Source organism: Salvia splendens, unplaced genomic scaffold (assembly GCF_004379255.2).
Source record: "Salvia splendens isolate huo1 unplaced genomic scaffold, SspV2 ctg238, whole genome shotgun sequence".
Classification (NCBI taxonomy): Eukaryota; Viridiplantae; Streptophyta; class Magnoliopsida; order Lamiales; family Lamiaceae; genus Salvia; species Salvia splendens.
Genome location: NW_024598875.1, coordinates 1 through 23,046, shown reverse-complemented (window position 1 = coordinate 23,046; position 23,046 = coordinate 1). Strand labels below are relative to the sequence as shown.

General features: G+C 39.0%; 2 protein-coding genes and 2 pseudogenes across 2 annotated transcripts; 1 reads left to right on the top strand and 3 right to left on the bottom strand.

The window, feature by feature from the left end:
* Positions 1-519: 519 nt before the first annotated feature.
* On the bottom strand, positions 520-3,271 carry LOC121789439 (protein YeeZ-like). Its single transcript, XM_042187905.1, has 8 exons — positions 3,063-3,271; positions 2,853-2,945; positions 2,422-2,500; positions 2,248-2,326; positions 1,677-1,716; positions 1,457-1,591; positions 1,183-1,320; positions 520-950 (listed from the first exon to the last, which is right to left on the bottom strand). The coding sequence occupies exons 1-8, from the start codon at positions 3,254-3,256 to the stop codon at positions 689-691; spliced, it is 1,020 nt and encodes a 339-aa protein (XP_042043839.1). The 5' UTR covers positions 3,257-3,271; the 3' UTR covers positions 520-688.
* A 13,076-nt stretch (positions 3,272-16,347) lies between these two features.
* LOC121789438 lies at positions 16,348-17,510 on the top strand (annotated as a pseudogene).
* A 287-nt stretch (positions 17,511-17,797) lies between these two features.
* On the bottom strand, positions 17,798-19,722 carry LOC121789440 (annotated as a pseudogene).
* A 552-nt stretch (positions 19,723-20,274) lies between these two features.
* Positions 20,275-23,006, bottom strand: LOC121789441 (protein DA1-related 1-like). The gene is made up of 11 exons (XM_042187906.1): positions 22,879-23,006; positions 22,703-22,790; positions 22,449-22,587; positions 22,024-22,144; positions 21,830-21,913; positions 21,601-21,720; positions 21,304-21,525; positions 21,165-21,227; positions 20,946-21,061; positions 20,817-20,875; positions 20,275-20,748 (listed from the first exon to the last, which is right to left on the bottom strand). Exons 1-11 carry the CDS (start codon positions 22,990-22,992, stop codon positions 20,426-20,428), a joined length of 1,449 nt encoding a protein of 482 aa, XP_042043840.1. The 5' UTR covers positions 22,993-23,006; the 3' UTR covers positions 20,275-20,425.
* Between the last annotated feature and the right edge of the window lie 40 nt (positions 23,007-23,046).

Below are 23,046 nucleotides of genomic sequence, written 5' to 3'. Positions count from 1 at the left end.
TGTAGATGTAGATGTAGATGTGTTTTGTGGGGAAGATGATGATATGATGGTGGCCTTTTCGGTAGTTGACAATTGAGATGATGCCTTTGCCGGTAGTGGTGGTGGGGTGTCCTTCAATGTGAACCTCTCTCCATTCTTTTCCTTTTTTAGTTAATAAATGGGACCTACAATCTTTTCGTTTAATATAGAATTAGATATATGGTGTTGCCAATTCTGATTAATTTAGCTGGATAAATGACAATACAAACTTATCAGATAAACTAACGATGGGGGAGGAGGATTATCTTCCAAAGGAATTAAAGCTACTAATATTTCCCCTAAGGATTCAGATACCCAGATTTAATCATTATAAACATACAAAAAAAATTCAGACAATTAATAATATCATAATAATAACAGTTGCTTTTGAAATATTCATAAAACAAAATAGACAGGAATAAAAGAAACTGAATAAACTCCATATAAATCCATAATTGCAACAAATGATTAAAAAATTTAAATAACTTACCGTAACACTAATTTAAAGTGGTACTAATATGTACTCCATATAGAGGGACATCAGGCATGTCAACAATACAAAATGAAGACTAAAGTCGTAAGTTGGTCCGCACATTTGCTCAAAAAAAAATTGTCCTTACACATTAAGCATGTTAGCTTCTGGTCCTAAACTATATGTTTTGGTACATATTCACGACATTGGCGCCATGTTCTCCATGATGCATCCTAGTCCAGACCTGTAACTAGGATAACGTAAGGTCACTCCCAGTTCTCTCTTCATACGAGCATTTGAGACTCGCTTTGTCGACTTGGAAGGTTTCTCCGAAACAAGTACCTGTTCTCCTCTCTCAGCATAAACACGACCCGGAAGTTTTTCTTCAACCAACTTTCGAGCAAACTCAAATACCTCCTCTCGTGGGGCAGGATCATCATCCACAATGTTGTATATCTTCCTGAAGTGCAGTAAACGATATAATGAGATATCATTATGAGGTGATACTTAAAATACATCTAGCTTCAACTTGTTAACTTCGGGTTTCAGTTGAAATTTACAGACAAAAAAAGCACATAACACGATCTTGATGCTAACAATAAAAGACATCATTCATGCAATCTCTATTCATACAACTCATGTTATGATCTCTTAACCAACTCTCACTAAAGAACCGGATATTCATTAATTACCCGGGAGATGGATGCAAAATACTGGCATGCAGTGCTTGGCATATGTCAGCAACATGCACACGAGATGTGTAGTCTTTTAACAATCTTGCTTTCTGACCCTTTGACATCGGCCCTTGCTTAAGTATAGTATCAACAGCACTGGTAAATAGAGATGTTGAAACTGTTAATTTCAAGCCTTGTAAATGCACATCAAGGTATATTCTTCTTATCAAATCGAACAGAAATGAACAATTGGTGTAAACTGAGCCAAATTATCTTAGTTTCTCACACTCACCTTCTACCAGGGCCATATATACCTCCGAGACGAAACACATGTGCTGCTATACCAAGATTTTGACCAAAACATAGCCATTGTTCCTCAGCGGCTAATCTTGCTCGGGCAATTTCACTTTCTGGTTTCACTGGATAACTGCCAGGGTATGATATCAGCATGCTTCTAATGAGGATTTCAGCTCTACAGGAACCATGAAAATAAGTTTCATATAAATGCTTACTCTTCATCTACCCATGCACCACCCGAATCTCCATATACGCCTATGCATCAGATAAAAGAGTATTGAGATCGCAAACAATATGCATGATATTATTATGAAATGAAGGAACCAAATGATGCAAACTAAACTTATCCAAAGAGAATGAAAGTTCTAGTAAACAAATGCCAGTAAAAATAGGCTTTTCGACATCAAATGGAAGATCTAATCAGATATTGATATAATGAATAAAGAATCGAGGAATGATTCTCTAGTTTGATTTAGAATGAAACATGAAGGAGAGAGTAGAACAACTACAATCATGACAGACATTTTTTAACTTGAGTTTATCTTCAGTAAAAGCATATTGCACTCAGAATTATGCATTTATTTTATGACAGGCCAAATAGTAAGATAACATAATAGCTCTGCCCAACCAGCATATTCTATAAATCTTAACTTCTTTCCACAGAAAAAAGAGGAGACGGGAAATAAAAAGTTGGAGAAGGAGGAAGCAAATAGCTAAGTCTAGCAGTATGCATGTGATAGTTACATTCATATTTCTGGACATATAAAATTGGTTAGACTAACATACTAGTTGAGGACAAGTAGACAAGCCACCTGAGTCTCCCACCCTTCAGTGCACTCTCTAATAGTCCTTCGTGACAAAGAATCTACCAATTATAGTACAAATAAGAAGCTGGAAGACATCACCATCTGCATCAAAGGGTTGAACTTCTACAAAGACACATTTTAAGAACTAGAGTACCGGATCACCAACACCCTTAAGTGGCGGAATAGATATAACGACATGTGTATGGTTTTTCACAACCTCTAGGACCTCATCTCTGCAAAACGTATAAGCAAAGAAATTCACATATTAAGTAGGAAAAAAGTTGACTCAGAAAATGGCATAGAATACATCTAGTTAAAAATCGAGACTGAAAAAAAAGGAAGTCCCAACTTGAAAGCATAGCAAATTCATATAATTCAGCAAAGCTTTCTGTTAGAGATCAAGTAGAAGTAATGCATATGATTAGAATAAATGCTCAAGCATCACCAAGAAACCTACTATTTCCAGACAGTTTTGTATCAGGTTTAAATTATACTACTCCATTTTGAATCAGAAAGTGATGTAAATGATTTAAAATACACAATAAAAGAAATAAACATCAGATCCCAACAATAAGGAAAACATACTGTGGGTGATTTGCATCGAATGCATAAGCTGAATATCCCAATCCTTCGAGTTGTTTCTTCTTCCCAGTGCTGGTGGAGCTCCCTCTCACTACCCTTCACCATAAACAGGTGGCGTTAGCTGAATTTATACTACACAGACAATAAAAAAGTTGTGGAATCCCTCGTATCAGCACATTATTAAACACACGTGAAAAATCTTATCTTTTTTACCATCCTTTGTTCTTCAAATCGGCAGCGAAGAATTTTCCGACGAAGCCCATTCCAAGAATGAACATTTGATCGCCCGTTGAAAGTTCCGGAAATGCTTTTACTTCGCATCTTACTGTTGCCGGCCGGAAAGTAAAGGTTTGATCAAATCGGAGATTAATCGGCGAAAAATGCGTTGAAGCGCGGCAAATTTCCATATATGTTGAAGTGCTGAGATGAAATGAGAAATTTCGGAATATGGGTTTAAATTCGCTGACCTTTCGAGATAAGGGATTCAATTCGCTTACCTTTTGAAATATGAGTCCGATACATGCGAATTTTTCGGAATAAAGGTTTTACACCTTTTTATATTGATTCTCTTCATTTTTCTTATTATTTCTCTCCTAATAATTATAGATTTACTAAACTATCCTTTAACACATCTCTCAAAAATTTCATTTTACCTTCCTCCAAACTATTTGCGCACTCCGCCTCCGCACTCCGCCTCCACCCTCCACTTCGCCGCCGCCTCAAGAACATACATGTTGCAACTATGAAGCACTACACCACAAAATTAATAAAGTGGGGGACAACTTGTTGATGAAGACCTTGAGTAATTAAGATTCCTAGACGCTCCCTCAATCTCAGTTATTATTATAATTTCCAAATACAAGAAAATAATTAAATGAATGAAAGTAATAAACCTGAGTATCAAGATCAGAAGAGAAATCGTCGGAGGAGATTGAGGAAGAGGTAAGCAAAGTGTTGAAGGAGAGAGAGGCATTGAGAATATGAGATCACGGTTCCTCAACTCTCACGTTCAGCGGCTGCATCCCCAGCGGCCACCCTTCTTCCTGCTCAACACACACACACACACGCTCATAATTAAATTATCTATAATGCGAAAATACACACACACTCACACACAGAGAATGAGTATAAAACCTATTGTTGAGGTTGAGCCATTGGTGGATTGAAGTGTAGAAGAGTTAGGGTTTTAATTTAAGGAGGAAGAGAGAGACGACGCATTTGAGATGCGGAGCAGAAGCTGCTGTTGGGAATTATGAAGAGGAGGGTCGAGCCGGAGGCGGAGGCGGCTTGCGCTAATCGTTTGGAGGGAGAGGTAAAATGAAAATTTAGAGATGGGTTAAAGGATAGTTTAGTAAATCTATAATTACTGGAAGGGAAATAATAAAAAAATGAAGAGAATAAATATAAAAAGGTGTGTAAAACCCTTATTCCGAAAAATTTGCATGTCTTGGACCCATATTTCGAAAGGTAAGTGAATTGAATCCCTTATCTCGAAAGGTCAGCGAATTTAAACCCATATTCCGAAATTTCTCAGATGAAATTGGTATGTTGCACTAAATTTGGGGCTGAATTTTTTTTTAAAGCATTGTGCGCATCTAGACATCACCAAACCGAACCGGCCCGGCTGAACCGGCCCGGAACCGTCACCGGCGGTTCCGAACCGGAACCGGAACCATCGGCGGCGGTTCCGAACCGTGACCGGAACCGGCGGTTCCGACGGGCCGGTTCAGGTTCATGAAATTTGCGAACCGTAACCGGCGGTTCGCCGGTTCCGACACCTTTTCAGGCTACCACCGGCCTAGACGTAGCCTTTTCAGAAACCGGGTCAGAAACCGCCGGTTTTTGTCAGAAAACCGTTGACGAAACCGGCGGTTTCTGACCAAAAACCGGCGGTTCAACGAGTAAACCGGCGGTTCCGGCGGTTCCGCCGGATTTCAAAATTTTGAAATTTTTTCTTTTTTTTTTTCTTTTTTTAATCACATTTTTCCCCTATAAATACCCCATCATCTTCATTTTCTACTTACCCCATTCTTGTGTTGATAAGAATTTCTCTCTCAATCTCAATTTCTCTATTCTCCATCCTCTTTCTCTCAAGTTGTTTACGTTATTTGCGCTCATAATTTACTCACGTTGTTCTTGTTTACGTTAATATCACATAAACACTACTCTCTATTCTCTACTTCCAATTTCCATAATATCATGTCTTCATCTCGTCGTGGTGGTGATCGGGGCAAGGGAATTGCCCAAGATCAAAGTGACTCTCGTCGTCGTCGTGCCCCTTCTAGAGCACAAGTTGCGGAGGAGGTGGGAAGGCGAGCCGCTCTTCGATTACAAGTAAGTTCTAAACTTCTAAATTAAATGTTTTACTATGTTAATATGTTATAATAAGTTTTAATATGTTAGTAGTTTTTTAATATGTTTTATTATGTTATATGATATAAGTTTTAATATGTTAGTAAGTTTTAATATGTTTTAATATGTTATATGATAAGTCTTTAATTTGAGAGCACCATTTGGTATACTTGCTCGGAAAAAGATTATGTGCGGACTACCGCCTTTTCTTATATCCTTGTGCAAGATGGCCTATTGTGGAATGCCTCAGCGTGGTCCTTCCTTTGATTTATATGTTATAAGTTTTAATATGTTTTAGTAAGTTTTAATATGTTAATATGTTTTAATATGTTTTAATATGTTTTAGTAAGTTTTATATGTTTTAATATGTTTTAGTAAGTTTTAATATGTTTTAGTAAGTTTTAATATGTTTTAATATGTTATATGATATGTTTTAATGTGTATAATTCTCGTAGGAGGAAGAAGATCGAAATGCGGCCTTGTTACTTGCCACCCTCGGCGACGAAGAGCCACATTCGGATTCGCGTTTCGAATACGATGTGAATCTATCATCGGACGAAGGCGACGATGGATCGCATCAATTCCCACCTTCTAGCGCCGGCCAAGTTGGCGAAAATGACGAGGAGGCCGAAGCTCCTCCTCCTTCCGGGAGACAAAAGAAGAAGATGCCTCCAAAGTTGAAATCCGACATCTTCACCAAACATTACAAGAAGGTCCCGGTGGTAATTTCTAATCCTGATGATTCGACCACTACCGTGGAGACAGGCGAGTTCAAAGCTTATTGCAACTATTGCGATAAAGTCTATCCATTTGTAATCGGTGGGGGATATGGTACTCTCACACGCCATTTGAAGGCAAAACACCCCGTGGAATTTGGGCATTCTAGATCCCAAACCCAAATCAACTTCCCCGCCGGCTCATCGTCTCAAACAGGTACGCCACTATTTAAATACGATCCCAAAAATACTACCGATACCATGGTAAGATGGGCGGCAATGAAACATTTGCCGTTCAATTTTTTTAATGACAGAAAATATGAAATGACTATGCAACAAGCTTTTAATGTTGCTGCAAAAAGAATTCCCCCCTCTACTGCTCAAAGATCTAACAACCGGCAGTATTTTGAAAAAAAAATGGAAATTGCAAAGAGTCTATCCACCTTGGGGCACAAAGTTAATATTTGCTCCGATGTGTGGACGGATTCTTTCCAACGAAATTCTTACATGGGTATTTCTTGTCATTTTATAGACAATAGTTGGTCTTTAAATAAACGTTTGATTGGTTTTAGACAATTTCCTTCCCCACACACCGCACAAGCAATTGCTTCTTTAATTATTCAAGTTTTGAATGAGTATGAGTTATGCAACAAGATATTTTCGGTTGGTTTTGATAACGCAACCGCCAACACCGCAAGTATATCCGATTTAATTGCGGCTTGCTCCCCGGTGATAAGTGGTAAGTATTTTCATCAACGATGTATTTGTCATATTTTAAACTTATGTGTACAAGATGCTTTGTCTTTATGGCAAAGACATATTCAACCTATTACTACAGCTGTATCCTTGATCCACTGGAAGCCTCAAATTGGCAAGGCGTGGAAGAAGTATTGCCACTCGAAGAAAATAAGGTACACAAAGTTTACTTTAGACGTTTCTACTAGATGGAACTCTACATATGACATGTTGCAATCTACAATGGAGCATATAGACTATTTAGTTGATTTTTATAGAACTTACCCTGTTGATGATTTATATCTAACATCTTCTTGTTGGGAACAAAGCCTGAGTTTATTTAAATTATTCAAAAATTTTCGAAGTGCAACTATGGAGTTATCGGGTGTGTATTATTGCACATCCGTTCGTGTTTTAGAACATTGCATGATCATATCACTTGGTTTTAAAACTGCAATGAAAAATTCCGCAAACAATCTTGAGCTTATGTGTGTTTTATATTACATGGTTGAAAAATGGCTCAAGTATTTCAATGAGATCCCAACAGTTTTTTTGCTTGCCAAAGTTTTGGATCCAAAGTGGAAACTAGTTGGTACTTTCAAAATTTTAGAATTTTATTACAACAGTTTAGCTTCTATTGATCTTGAACCACTCCGAGCTTTGCAAACTGACGACGACGACAACTACATAAACCTTGCCCAAACATTCCAAATAAACCTCCCCCACCTCCCAAGCCTCCAAAGAAATTTTGAGTTCGACTTGCGGTCTCTCTTTCACGATTACGAAGTCAAGTACAACACTACCCACCAAGTTCGACCTAGACCCCCCCGTCAAACACAGAACTTTGGCTTCTTCCAAGTTGATGACCCCGACACCCAATCCCAATTGGCGGACCTATACGCCTTCAGCAGCGGAGGAAGGACGGCACATTCGGTAAGTGAGTTAGATTTATATTTAGACTCACACTTTTCATTCAATGAGGAAGAAGGAGGTCCCGTTCCCCAACAAATCGACGTCCTAGATTGGTGGTCTTCACACGAGAAAGATTTTCCCATCCTTGCATCAATGGCCAAGGAGATCTTTTCGGTTCCGGCTTCCACTGTCGCCGTCGAGTCCGCCTTTAGTGTTGGAGGCAACGTCTTGGACGACCGAAGAAGTAGGCTCACCGGACAAAACATGGAAGCCACCATGTTACTTGATGATTGGTGCTCCGCCGAAATTAGAGACCAAGAACCGGATTGGGACAAACTAGTAGTACAACCCGACCAAGACTACTTCCCCGACGAAGAAGAGTAGGCGCCAATACTTCCGATCAAGCCAAATAGGTAAGCAAGGTAAGAGAACTACGTGGACTTTGATTCCAAAATGCAATTGAGCATTGAGGATACGTAGGCATCTCAACTTATATTTCAACTTAAATTTTAAATTTAAGTTTAAATTTAAGTTGAGCTCAAGTCCTTTTCCTTTATTTCTTTTTTCTCCCCTTTATTTCGAATATGTAATTTTGTAAATTGTAATGAAGACTTTAAGTCTTTTGTAATTTATAATTTTGAAGTTGTAATTTCTAATTTTTATGTTGTAATTTGTAAATTTTAACTTGTAATTTGTAATTTTAAAGTTGTAATTTGTAATTTTGAAGTTGTAATTTGTATCAATAAAATTACATTTGTACATCGCTTCATTCTAATGTTATTTACGCAAGTTTTTTTACATTTTAAACTTGAATTACAATTTACAAAATGCAAAAAAAAAAAAAAAAATCAAAACGAACCGCCGAACCGGCGGAACCGGCCAATCACCGGCGGTTCCACGGTTCACTTGAACCGGCGGTTCCACGGTTCACGAACCGGAACCGCCACACCTTGGCCGGGCCGGTTCAGGTTCATCAATTTATTGAACCGGAACCGGCGGTTCCGAACCGTGAACCGCCGGTTCCGGAACCGTGGTGACGTCAGCGCATCCATAGACGACAGGAAGTTTTGCTGGCATAAATTTATGAATAAGGATAATTTATTTCTCTTTAACTTTCATTAAATTCAGTTTTTGTTTATAAGATTAAAAATATAGCCTATAAATTAGTAGTATACTTATTTTTAATTATATTAATAAACAAATTACTCTATTAAACTATTGATTTATTTTCATTTTGTAACTAAATTATTAATTTGTTAATATTTTGTAACTAATCAAGATTTTAGAGTAATGGAGTATAATCTAATGACTTAATTATGAAAGAGTAAGGGGTCCTAAACATTTGAATTTTTTTTATGATTTTGGTTATATGTTTTGAATTATTTCGTTCCACACATTTGAAATCAGGCCCGATTCAGTCCAAAATTGATGGTGCCATGAAAAATATATTCTGAGTAATGGGTAGGGATGTCAATCGGATCGACCCATTAAATTTGAAATCAACCTTACTCATGTTGCGTGCTAATTAGTAATTGGGTTGAACTTTTTTTGAACTCTAACCTTAAATGTTTGGGTTTCAGATTAGATCTTGTATCCCTAGCTTTGCTCTACGGCTCTACCAATGATCGTGGAACCATTGCATCTTCTACCTTTTGCCCTAACAACTGATGGCCCTAGCCTATGTCGGGTTTCGAATTAGTTTACTATGCAAACAACAAGGCCTCCCTATGTCCAGTGGCGTATCCAGGGGGTAATTTGGTGGTACAGTTGTACCCCCAAAACTTCATACTTAACACTAGTATTGAGGTATAATTAATTAAAATTGCAAGAGATCAAGTGGCAGAGCAACAACATTTTCTCTTGGGAGGCCAAAGATTGAGTCCTACCACTCTCAAGTTTGGTTCATTTATTTTTTTATGTTCCATTTCTCTTTCTTTATCTTAATTTAATGAGTTACATAATTATTGGTCATGTATTCCGCAACCCCGAATCAAATATCCTGGATATGCCACTGCCTGTGTCTGTACAGGCTACTGCAATCTTATTTTGAGGATGTATTCACACAATTCAGTACTATGAAGCACGATGAACCTCACATTAGGTGCATCATACAGCAAGCCTTTTGTATTGGCTTTGTGAAATTTGCCAATTAATGTTTATGCATCAAGCTCTCGTGACGGCGGCATCCAAATTCCAGCACCAACTATACAGAGTCACTCCTCAGTAGTCACACAGTTACAGGGGATTTTGTTCCCTATCGTGAGTTTTCGACGTCTATTGCTACTAACAACACAAATGATGTCAGCTGCCCCAAATTTTATCATTATAAACATAAAAAAATTCTGTAAAGTTCATAATAAAATAATTCAGACAATTAATAATATACGAATAATAACAGTTGCTTTTGAAATATTCATAAAACAAAATAGAGAGGAATAAAAGAAACTGAATATATATTACTCCGTACAAATTCATAATTGCAACAAATGATTCAAAATTTTGAATAAATTACCGTAACACTAATTTAAAGTGGTACTAATATATATATAGAGGGACATCATGTTAAAGCAACGAAACAACGTCGTATTATACTAGATTATCATTTGTTAAATTTAATTAATTGTAAAAGCATACTCACTCTGCTCTGTCCCACAAGAGTATGCACTTTTGGTTAAACATAAGTTTTAATGCACAATTATTAAAGTTAGAGAGACAGAAAGAAAATGTAATTAAAGTATTGCTACTGAAAAAAATAGTTTTCACCTCAAAGAAGAAAAATATATTTTAAAATTAGAAAGTGCATATATTTGAAGGACGGACTAAAAAGGAAGAAGTGTATGTGATGGAGGAAGTAGTAAATCAATAATGCTAGCTTCCTTCATGTGCAAGACATAGTCTCGCACGAATCAATATTTCAAGTTAGAGCATTCACAATGGGAATTGGGAGGCGATCACCAAGGCCGATTGATCGCCCCCCCCCCCTCACCTCTCAAAGCCTTCCATTGTGGGGAGGGAGGCCTTCTCCACCCCCCACTGCCTCTGCCCTTGCGCCGATTGCAAGCCTCAGCCGATGGCGATATTGGCTCGGGCCGATGATGGAACCGATATCCCCTTTTTTAAATTTAATTCAATTTTTTTATCCATTATATATACCACATTATCCATCAATTCGCATTCATCCATTTCCAATCTCAATTTCAATTTTATTACTCTCTCCACGGTGGTATGAACTTCAGCAACAAGGTGCCCGACATGAAGGGGAAGAAGAAGGAGACAGTCGGGGAGGCGTCTGAAGCTGGGCGGACGATGAGTACCTACTCCATAGAGGAGTCGATTGATCTTGCTCATTGTTGGACACAAATATCCGAGGACCCGATTTCAGCCAAGAAGTGTGAGGGCGGTTTCTGGGGACGAATCGCGAAAAGATACGAACAAGTAAAGCCCCCAGGGGCCCCGACACACCAGTCCGACGATCTACGCAAGCATTAGAAACGCATGGTGTATGAGTGTGCTAAATTTCACGAGTTCTATGATGGCAATGCGAGAGGGTTCAAGTACTGGGAAATATATCTGCAACTAAAGGATTGCCTAAAATTCATATGGTTAACGAGTCGTGTCGGGGAGGACGAGTCGGAACCCGAGTGCTTCTGAGGGTGTGCTTCCGTTGTTTTTTTATTATATTTTCTATCTTTATCTCTCTTTTTTTCTTTAATATAGGATGTTTTATTATGTTTTTAAATGAATTTTTTTGTCGTATATATTTACGTTGTCTTTTAATTACACAAATAATTAAAAGTGAAATATTAAAAATAATGATGACGTGGAATTGAAATGGGCTCTGAGATAGGCTCTGGGATGAGCTCTCATTACAGAGAGATAGGCTCTGGGATGGGCCTGCTGACGTGACAGGAAAAAATCGAGATAGACTCTGAGATGGGCTCCGGAGATAGGCCACCACTGTGAATGCTCTTATGCATACCAAATTTGTGTCCATCCATCCCCAAGACTACATGCACAAAGTTTGAAATAAATGACGTGCATGGGGAGGTGGAGGGGCGTGAGGCCGCGCTCAGGTGCGGTCCGACCCGATGTTGAGGAATCCGGTGAAGAGATTCAAGTTTGAAGACAATATGCATTCTCCTATATGGGAATACTCTCTGTAATGGTTAAGTATTCACGAATACTCCCTACATCCATAAAAAATAGTCTCATCTTGTCATTTTGGGATTTTCACAAAAAATAGTCTCATTTCTAAAATTGAAAAGTTTCTCTCTCATATTTTATCCACTTTTTCTCTCTATCTTTCTTACTTTACCTATTTTTTTCATTCTCTCTTACTTTTACCAATTTTTTATTAAAATTCGTGTCGTTCATAATTGAAACAATTTTTTGTGGACGGATGGAATATCTATATAAATATATAAAGTCACATTTTTTTGGAGGGAAAATTAGCCAAGTTTTTTTTTTTGGGGGGGGGGGAAATCAGAGGGAATTAGTGCCGATCGTAACAGTTTTTCTTTTAATTTATATTGCATTTCTTTATTGCAGTGAAAGTTTTTGATCTAATAGTTAATACAATTAACAATTAAAAAGTTGTCTTTATCCGTAAACCAACAGTCTAAAAGAAAAAGCTTTAATGCTATAGGTCATTAATCAATGAATCAAGAAATATCAAATCAAATTGCAAATGCTTGCAAAAAAAACTTGACCAATGAATACTCTCTTACATAGAAACATCTTTTTTAATGTCCATTCATTTATTTTTATTATATTGTTAATAAATATTAAATAATGATGTGGAAATTAATTAATGAATTAATTAACTATACTAAAAAGCAAAAAAAAAATTTAGGTAACTCTGGCTGGTATGGAATATACCCCAGCTTGTAAGGTGTTTCTAACATTTTTTTAGGAAAATGTTTTAGAGACATGATGGCATTGCCAGGATAAAATAGTAATTATGTAGTATATTATATTTTTATTTAAATTTATGTTATGTTTACTTACTTTTTTAACCTTCACATTAAAGTATTCATTAAATATACTTATTTAAGGAAATTAGGCCACCCGCAACGCGTTACGCGGGTGACTCGAATTTCGTTCCTCCGTGACGAAAAGGTGGCGGGACGCGTTGCAGCGTCCTGTCCTGTCACCATCCCGCCGGAACGCCCGTCACGCCGAGACGCAGCGCGAGACGTCTCGCCACGCACTCCCGAGACGTGGCGCGCTTCCAGGCCATGCGTGATGCCCACTCACCAGCTCGCGAGTGGGTTTCGTCACGCTGATGCAATAATTTTTTTTTAATTTTGAATTAAATTAAAAAAAATAAAAAATTCGAAAACGGTAATATTACCGTTTTCGACCGTTTTCTTTTTTTTTTACTCTATAAATACTCCTATTTCATCCTCATTTCACACACAAACACACATCTAAACCTCTCAAATCATCTCTCTTTCCTCTCCAATTTTCATCTCAAATCATCTCTTTTATTCTTCCCCCAAATTTTATCGATCTAATGGATCCATATGAGCAAATGCGTCGAATAATGGAAGAATCACTTGAAGAAGATCGACGCAGGGAGGCGGAGGAAGCCGCACCGCCTCAAAGACGCTCCCGGACTTACATCCATCGTAACCGGGAGGAAGCCACCGCAAGGTTAGTCCGCGACTACTTCAGTTATAACCTGGTGTGGGGAGATACCTACTTCCGTCGCCGTTTCCGCATGCGGCAACCTCTATTTCTCCACATCGCAAATACATTGGCGGCCCGAGAAGAGCTCTTCCAAGAAAGGTTCGATGCCGTCGGCCGTCCCAGCCACACGACGTTGCAGAAATGTACTGCAGCAATCCGTCAGCTTGCAACTGGACAAACGGCGGATGTGTTCGACGAATACCTCCACATTGGAGAAAGCACTGGGAGAATGTGCTTGCTCCAATTCTGGATAGGCGTCCGGGCAGCCTTCACCGACGAATTTCTCCGGAAGCCAAGCACGACAGATTGCCAGTTCCTGCTCCGCCTTTACAAAGAAGTGTACGGATTCCCCGGGATGCTTGGCAGCGTCGATTGCATGCACTGACAATGGAAGAATTGGCAGGTGGTGTGGAGGGGATAATACACGAGCGGCCACAAAGACACCCACCCCACCGTTATACTCGAGGCCGTTGCCGACTACCGGCTATGGATCTGGCATGGTCCGTACCGGGAACAACGACATAAGCGTGCTCCACCAATCCGACCTCTTCGCCGAAGTTTTGGATGGTAAATCGTCGGCCATCAACTTCACCGCTAACAACTGGCGCTATAAAATGGGGTAATATCTTGCCGACAGCATCTACCCGAAGTGGCCAACCTTCGTGAAGACGTGCACCAGGCCTGTGAACGCAAAGCAGACGCTTTTTGCGCAGAAGCAGGAGGCTGCTCGGAAGGATGTGGAGCGGGCGTTCGGGGTTCTCCAAGCGCGCTTCAACATTATCAAAGCCCCGGCTCGTGCGTGGTTCATGGAGAGCATGGTCGACATCATGTATACGTGCATAATCTTGCACAACATGATTGTCCAAGAAGAAGCACCCGAGGTGGGAAATTGGTTCGACCCTGAAGCCCCCGGAAGCTCTATCACAAGTAGTCCGCCACACAGTGGAGTGCATCCGTCTATACAAGAACGGTTGTCTATTCGGGCAAGGACACGTGACTCTTCCGCCCACGCCCAACTCCAAGATGATCTAATGGAGCACATTTGGGCAAAATTTGGCGGAGGAGATTATTAAATTATGTATTTTTAAATTTTTTGGAAATTATTAAATTATGTTTTTTTACGAATTTTATGTTGTAAGTTTATTTTATTCAATGAAGTGTGTTTTTATTAATTTAATTTGGTTGGAAATAAAAATAAAAAATGAAATTGAATGAATATTAATTTAAGGGACGGTTAAGAGACGGAGGGTTGCAGGTTCCGTCCCTTAGTTAAGAGATGGAGTAAAAAAGTACAGTGGGGCCCATTAATAGTAATTTAAGGGACGAATAAGTGGCAGCGTTGCTTATGGCCTTACACTAATAAGGCGTTTATAATTTTTTTTAGCATGCAATCCTCATATTTATGATGATATTCTTTTTACATCTTATAGCATTTATTTAAGAACACGTGTTTAAAATTTAAAAATTAGTGAACTACATAAACCATCCCTGACGTTTTCATTTGTTTCACTCCAGGCCCCTGACGTTTAAAAATATCGCCACAAGTCTCTGGCGTTTAACATAATCACATATCAGGTATTTGTAGTCATTTTTTGGACCACAATACCCTTATGCCTTGCAGGGCATTTTAGACATTTTACAGGTGTGTTGCAGGCATACTCTGCCCGAGGCTGCACTTTTGCAGACAGGTCTGCATCGCTGTCAACTCAAATGTTGCCGTGTACTGTGCATTCATTCTTAAATGTTTGAAATTAATTTCTTTTCTTCCTCCTCTTAGTGTAATTCAAGCGTCAACTGTAATAATTCGTCGTAGTGACTCAATTTAGGTCATTTCTTCTCTCGCAATGAAATTTGGCCTAATAGCGGACCGACTAAAATGGTAAACTAGGACTCCTAATGGCCGACAGAGGTAGTATTTTTTAACAGATGAGAAAATTTTAAAAGAATATAGCAATTAAGTGCGACTTAAAGCCTAAAGGTGTCAAATGGGTTGAACTGGGTTTCTTTTTATAAATTCGTATCCGGTTAACCAGGCACACGGGAGAAGTGGGCTGAAATGAGCTGGGCTGAGTTGGGTTGGGTTGCATAGAAAGTTATTTTTCACATTTTGTTATTTTTTAATATATTTTTAAATTTCATACTATTAGATATTATAATTAAAATAGTTACATTTATAAGAATAAAATTATTTATAAGATAGTTATAATTCATATATGGTAGGTAATCAAATGCAAAACTCTAAATATTGTACAAACTTTAAACTATGATCTGGACCGTTAGAAAATGTCAACAGATGACAAAATAATAGCAACAAAAAATGTCAACACAGTATCAACGGTTGATGTTGTGTTGATATGGTATTGACACTGTGTTGACATCGAAATCATGAAATTTTACACTGTGTTGATATTGTGTTGAGGAGTTTGAAGTTTGTACAATACATTGAGTTTACATTTTATCACTAATACATAGAGTTTGCATGTTAAGATTAAAATAAGAATAATTATAATATAGGATTTGTAGTTGTGAATCTTATTTAGGTTTGTGTAGGAAAAAAGGTCCAATTGAAAACTTTAGGCTCAATTTGATTTTTCTTAAAAGAAAGAGTAATTTTGAAGGTAAAAATATATTTTGGGTTTTGTGGAGGTCAATCAGATCGATTGATTGGGTTTCAAATCAACCTTACTCATATTGCAGGCTAATTGGATTGAATTTTTTTCGGGTTAAAATTTCTAACCTAAATGTGGGGGCTTCGGGCCAGCCCTTGTATCTCTCGCTTTGCTCTACGAATGATTGTGGAACCATTGCATCTACCTTAGGCCTAGAAACAACACAGATGGTGCGTGCAACTGAAGGTTACTCGATCCATATACAGGCTCTCCGGTGTGGGTGCATTGGCCAGCAGCAGATGACACATAACATCAGTTGTTACCCAAAAATATTGCTTAAAAAATGATTCATGTAACAGTACAGCACCCTTATATCTTGAGAGGACCATTGGCTACCTTGTACACTATGACTTGTCCCCACCCCTTTATGCCAACCCTTTATATTGTATTGGCATTCTTTACCAAAATGGTATTCTTATCGAAATGGTAAATTTTGATGGATTGTATGCAGTGGATGCAATGGAGTTGCCCTGGTTGAATCCATATTTGGAGTCAATCGCAGCGCCGATTTTCAAAAGAGGCTGCAACTTTGCAGCTGCAGGCGCCACCACTCTTCCGGCCACGGCTAACTCGGTTTGCCCGTTTTCATTCAAGATTCAAGTAGCTCAGTTTCTGAGGTTCAAGGCAAAAGCTATGGATATCCTCACTAAATGTTTGTATACCAATCTTCCAATCACAACAAGTGTTTTAATACAAAATTAGTAAAATAAAATAAATAAAGAGAAATATAGTTAAGTGTTTTTAGGGAATAAGAGTTGGGATGATCCAAAATGAAAAAACAAGACTATTTTTCATAGACGGAGATAAATAATAATTAAAAATTCAATTCTGGACGAACAGCCAGGAAAGATGACAAATACCTGCCGGCTCAGGATTACTTGGCAAAGGCAGTCTACAGGTTCTTGCTTCGATCCCAATCATTTTATCAGCATTTCCAAGATGGGATTCAGGTTGCCGACACCAATAGTTTCCAATCATACATACATCAATCACCATATATAACTTGGATAAATTTTTTGCAGAAACTGTACGACGAAGGGGCTAGAAACTTGTGGATTCACAACACTACTGGACCCTCCAAGCTAGATGAGCTTGGATGTGTCGCCTCTCACAATCAAGCTTCAAAACTCTTCAACTTACAATTGCACGCTCTGTGCAAAAAGTTGCAGGGGCAGTATCAAGATGCAAACGACATTTACACGATCAAGTCCAACCTCATTGCAAACTACTCTTGATATGGTAACTACTACAATGAGTTACAAAAGAGCTTCCTAGCTTCTTGTTGAAATATTAAATAATATAGATTCGAGCAAGCGTTGATGGCGTGCTGCGGGTATGGAGGACCGCCATTGAACTACGATGCACAGATTTCCTGCGGTGAGACACAGGTTTTGAATGGGAGTTCAGTGACGGCCAAAGGATGCAATGACACCACAGAATACATAAGCTGGGATGGAATCCATTACACCGACGCTGCCAATCAGTATGTTGCCTCACTGATTCTCACTGGAAAATACTCTGATCCACCACCATTTCCTGGCAAAATGCCTTCCTCAAATTCTCATCATTCTAATTTTATTTCTTAACACCTGTAATCCTATTCCTTTCTTAACTGAAAGTTGGGCTAGAAGTATGATTAAGTTAATTTATGGGGCTAAATGAGTATATTTTCCCATAATAAAATTGTAAACGTCCAAGAAGGCCGGCAGTTGGTACAATATCACCTCATCATCATCATCTCTTTCTTTATTACAATTACAAACACCAACTCCGACTTTTATCTAGTCTATGGCATGCACGTGTTTTGGATTAGAAGTCATGACATGAATTAATGTTTTTCATTTTCATAGATCACACATATAAAAAATGCAGACTTAATTTTGCTTCAAAGAAATATCTATTGGTAGCAATGGTATGGACTCATTCCTTCTTGTACCAACATCAACAACAAGAGATATCAAACTTGATTCACATTAACCTATTAAATGGACCAAGAAGCTAAAACCAAAGCTTTCATCGGGCTTCGACTGGAATGATAACAGGGGAGATCTCCTCTGTTTCAAATTTGGAAACCCAAGATGTTTCACTCATTTGAGGAGATGACTGAGTGAGGACACTAAGATTGAAGACGACCTCCCCTATCGTTGGTCTCTCCAAGGAATTCTCCGATGTACAAGCTCTAGCCAATGTCGCCAAGCTTAGCGCGTCGTCAATAGGGTAGAAGCTTTCCAAATACGGATCCATCCATCTTCTTAGCCTCTCCTTCCTTTGATCTTCAACATCCAACACTCCCTTCACGTCCTTCCACAGCATCACGACTTCGCCATCATCCTTCATTTCCACGACTTTCTTTCCCGAGAGCACCACTCCAAAAGAGAACACATCAATGTTTAGCATGATGGGAGCTACTAAAGATAGATTGGATATCTTTGCTCTGAAGTTGGAATCGAGGAGTATGTTGCTCGTACGGACATCCTTGTGGACGATACTCGGTTGCGTATGCTCATGCATGTAGTGTAGACCGTTGGCAACGTCTAGAGCTATAACCAGTCTTTGACTCCAAACAAGGGATTTGAGTGAAGGTGAAGCTTTCGGGGAGAGCCAGTTGTCCAACGATCCATTCTCGACGTACTCATAAGCTATGAATAAGTTACCAGCAGTATCAGAGGAGACTCCCATTAACTTCACCAAGTTTGCATGATTCACTCTCTGTAATATTTGGACTTCCTCCGTTGCATCTCGTGTTTTCTTCACAGCAAGAACCTGGTCGTTGATCGTGGCCTTGTACACCGACCCCCCAATTCTGTACCGTTCACTCAGGTTCATGGTTGCCTTCAGAATCACATTTAGATCATACACTATCGGCTTGCCAAGATAGCCTGATACTCCCAGGAGCAGCTTGTCCTGTCCCGTCTTCACTTCTAACTTCTCGTCTTTGGAGACTTGGCAAATTGCAAAAAGATCTGACGTCTCTAGAAGAGATGGACTATTTTTGATCCAACATCTTTTTTCTGAGTGATATAAAAAAGAATGCTGCAAAACCTGTTAAAACAATCAAAGCCAGAGCACTTGAACTAGCTATCAGAATCCGTTGGCGTTTGGATTTACCGCGCGAAGCTGAAGTGGGAAAAGGTTGCACAACAACCGGCGCCTTCTCTGGAATCAGCACAGGAAGACAGACTGCAGCAGTGAGATTTCTGTTGTGGTTTGCTGTCTCAATATCTGAAGCTGCTGTCTGAAACATAGCACTCACAGTCTCTACGTCGTCGCCTGGCTGCCATACATAGGTAGTGAGGAACTGAATTCCCTTCTCTTTGTAAGACTCTCCGGGGCACTTGCAGAACAAAGGAAACACAACTTCCTCCCCTATTGTCAACTTGGTAGGATTCAACTCCCGGTTCGTGTTTTCAACCAAATGGTAGTCGGTTAGATTCTGGAAGCCTTCACTTGAACGGAGTATAAGTTGTCATCCTTCTTTATCTTGTATGTAACGTTGGAGAAATAGTGCGTCCCGTTTGAAGTACAAGTGATTGGCACCAGCAACAGCTGATTCGGAACCAGTGGAGCATCCTCCGACGTTAGATTAGTGGCTGCTGCTATCTCTAATCTGCTCGTGCCAAACAGATCAGATATACTTCCAAGGTCGGCATAAGGTGACCTATCGCGATATGTAATGTACGCCTCACACGATGATGATCTGAAGTCAGTAACAGCAGTATTGTTAACAAACTGAGAAGCAGCAGAAAAGATGAGAATTTGTGAAATAATTACCAAAAATATTTGAAGTGAGATTGCCATCTCTTGAAAGCTAAGACTACAAAAGGACTACTACTATCCAATCTTATAGTATTATCATAGACATTCTTGATTTGTCAATTTTCATAAATTTATGGTGGAAAATGGCAAATCAAGTCGACAAGGAAAAGGTGACACGCCTTTTAATATTGTATGTTGTACATATGCTGTCATCACAGGAATTCAAGAATGGTTTAAAAAGAAACCAAGTTGAGACGGCACAAGAACATGTCTTTGCTTCTGAATTTCAAAAGTAAGACAGCAACTTTAGGATTAAAAGAAAAGGAGTTGATGGCTACAGCAACTAAATTTTTTTATATTAATTGCTCAAGGCTTTAAACATAGATGCAAACAGGAAAAACAGGCTTCCATCAATTTGTCCTCTTTCCAGAGGATCTATTAGAACAGACAACTAAAGATTCCCCTATAATATTTAAATTTCATGTATTGAAGTTTAGAAGAGGGAAAATGAGAGTTCAACAAAAGTTAAAACACTGCAAGAGATTGAAAGAGCTACATCAAGAGGTGTAAACAAGCTCCCTCTGGCTTAACAAATCAGAAAAAATATGATATAAGCATTACACTATAAAGAAAGCTTTATTTTCCAATGTAGCCTCAACAATTATAATATTTCTTTGAAAACAATTAGTTATTCCTGATCTAATGTGTGTATACATATGAAAGGGCAGCATGAAATGTAGGATGATCATGGAAAACAACCGGTTAAGCGAATGTGATCAAGAGTCCTCTTTAGGTCATACTTTTCCACTGCCTCATTTCCCTCTCTAAAACCATCTCCATATACCGGAGACGAGCTTGTTTCGATCTGGTGCTTGAAAAATTGACCCAGTTTTCTCTCGAACTGGGACCGTTGCCCCTTCTTCGATGATGGCTGGCTCGAGTTAGACGAGGAGGATGAAGATGTAGCCATAGCCGAAGCTGAAGCACCCGCAATCTCGGAATCCAACCACATGTGAGCTAGCACTTGGCAAATACCTTCTTCTACCTTTGGATCCAAAGTTGGATAACCTGCAACCGAATTCAATAGTAAGCCTACATTTTTGTCAAGAAGTTGTGAAACTAAGAAGAAAAATCACCTTTGAGGCGCAACCAAGCATGCATCATCTCGTGGGCGAGGATGGATCCGGTCAACAACCTGAAAACAAGAAGAGATTGTATATTTTGTAGATGCAACTGCAGAATTTGAAGAAGGAGACATCATTTACCTTGGAAGGCCATACAAAACAAGAATTGCTGTCACTTCACTCTGGCGGACTAGCCTATACTGCTCCGTAAACAAGTCTAGTATCCGGTAGCCTCCGATTCTTGGCCTCCTCGACACCTGTGATCAAGATTGGAATCACATTACCAAGTTTTCAAGATAACTTAGGTTGGACATGATCAAGATCATGGTATTATATTCATAGAAGGTGTTCTGTTCTTACCATGGTAATGATCTGCTCTTCAGACAGGCATAGTCCTCGAGTCTCGGACACACGGTGATGACCCTGGCCACAGAATAAAAGTAGAAAAACAACAGCTCGAAAATCTGCTTCATTTTCCATATAAGAGAACGTTGCTAACCTTTTTCTCTTCTTCGATGGCTTCGTTTAGTGCTTGTCTTTCAACTAAGAGCAAAGGAATCTGCTGTTCCACCTTCATGTTTAGACCTTCATAGAAATCTTGAATCTCAAGGTAAAGAGGCTGGCACTCGTGAGTGTCCATTATCGACGAGTCCAAACACTCCAGACAGAGCTTTCTTCCATCCTCGAGATGCAAGTACCTCGACGAGTCCAAACACTCCGGCTACAAGAACCACTCAGTTAATTTATTGGTCTTTTTCTGTATTTCAGGTTTATTTCTTAATGATTTTCCACTCACCTCCATTCTCTCGCAGCTGCAGCAACGCGGCGTTCCATCATGCTCGTGTGAAGGGCAGTACTTCTGAGGCCAGAATGGATGTGCTCTGTACTCAATAAGGCCACCAGCATTTGTTGGGATCTACTTCAATAATAAAAAGAGCCATCAAAAGCTACCAAGTCTAATTAAAATGTTCTTTCTTCACTGGAAATGATATCTGAAGTTTTATAATTGGTGAATTCACACTTACAAAATTCTTGCAGACATCACATTTGGGATGATGCAGCTCCATGTAGCACGATTTATGGTACGGGTGGTCATCCATCATGGAGAACTGAAACACAAAAGATGTTAAGTTTTATCACCATAATCGGAACTGATCAAGAAAGCAATAGCAGATTTTACAACCAAAGTGAGTCTGTTATGCAGGGATCAAAACATCACCTCCATTTCAGATATCGGCTGATCACAAGAACGACAACGGAAACATTCTGGATGCCAAACAGCTCCCATGCAACTCAAGTATCTCCCTTGTCCAATTTGGCTTTTACAACCAGCACATATTCTACAACAAAATATCATATTGTTAAGGGAAAAATCATTATCTGCAGTCTTGAAGTAAATTTTTTTCCTTAAACATCTGATGCATTTAGGTCAGGATTTCTAAGAGTAATCCGGTGCAGTTGTGATCGATTGTTCGGAGGAAATGTCACATATAAGTAGGTACTTAAGAGAGACACTATGTTAAGAGTTTCTCTTCTGCATTAATCAGATCCTAATTTGTACTAAATGTGTATAGATCATTCAATAATGTTGATGAGCAACATGTTGGATTGGCATAATGAACTTTAGGAATGTAAGACATGGACCTATATCTTGAAGGATCGAGGAATTGAAAGGGTGCAAAAAGACTTCCATGTTCGTGCTGAGGAGGTGGAGACTCGAGATTGAAACTTTCTTGAAGGGCCTTAGCAAGCTGTTCGTCTTCCTCTAACTGAGAATCGGTATCTAATAATCAAGGGGAAAGGGACAAATTAGCAAGCCATTCACATATACACATTCCAAAAGTAACAGAAAGATATCACAACTGCAAGAGGTTCCATATTCTGATCTCTTGGCTCACCTTTAACTTTCTTTCCTTTCTCATCGTCCTCAGCAATGGAAAGCGCGATTGCTCTGTCAATTTCTTCTCTGTCAAAATCTGATGAGCCCTGTATTCATTATTGGACAGCATCGACAATCTCATGCATACACACAAGGATTAAAATGGCAAGGATATACATGGACAATGGTCATTACCCGCGAAACACGAGCTGCTTCCCAAGTTACCTCATCATCATTGTGATCACAATGAAAATGCTCTTCTGAGATTTTGTGACTGGAGCCTTTTAAAATCTTGGTCAGCCACCCCATAGTGCCAACTGTTTGGAAAGTGAAGCTCAATTCCACACACATATATATATATAT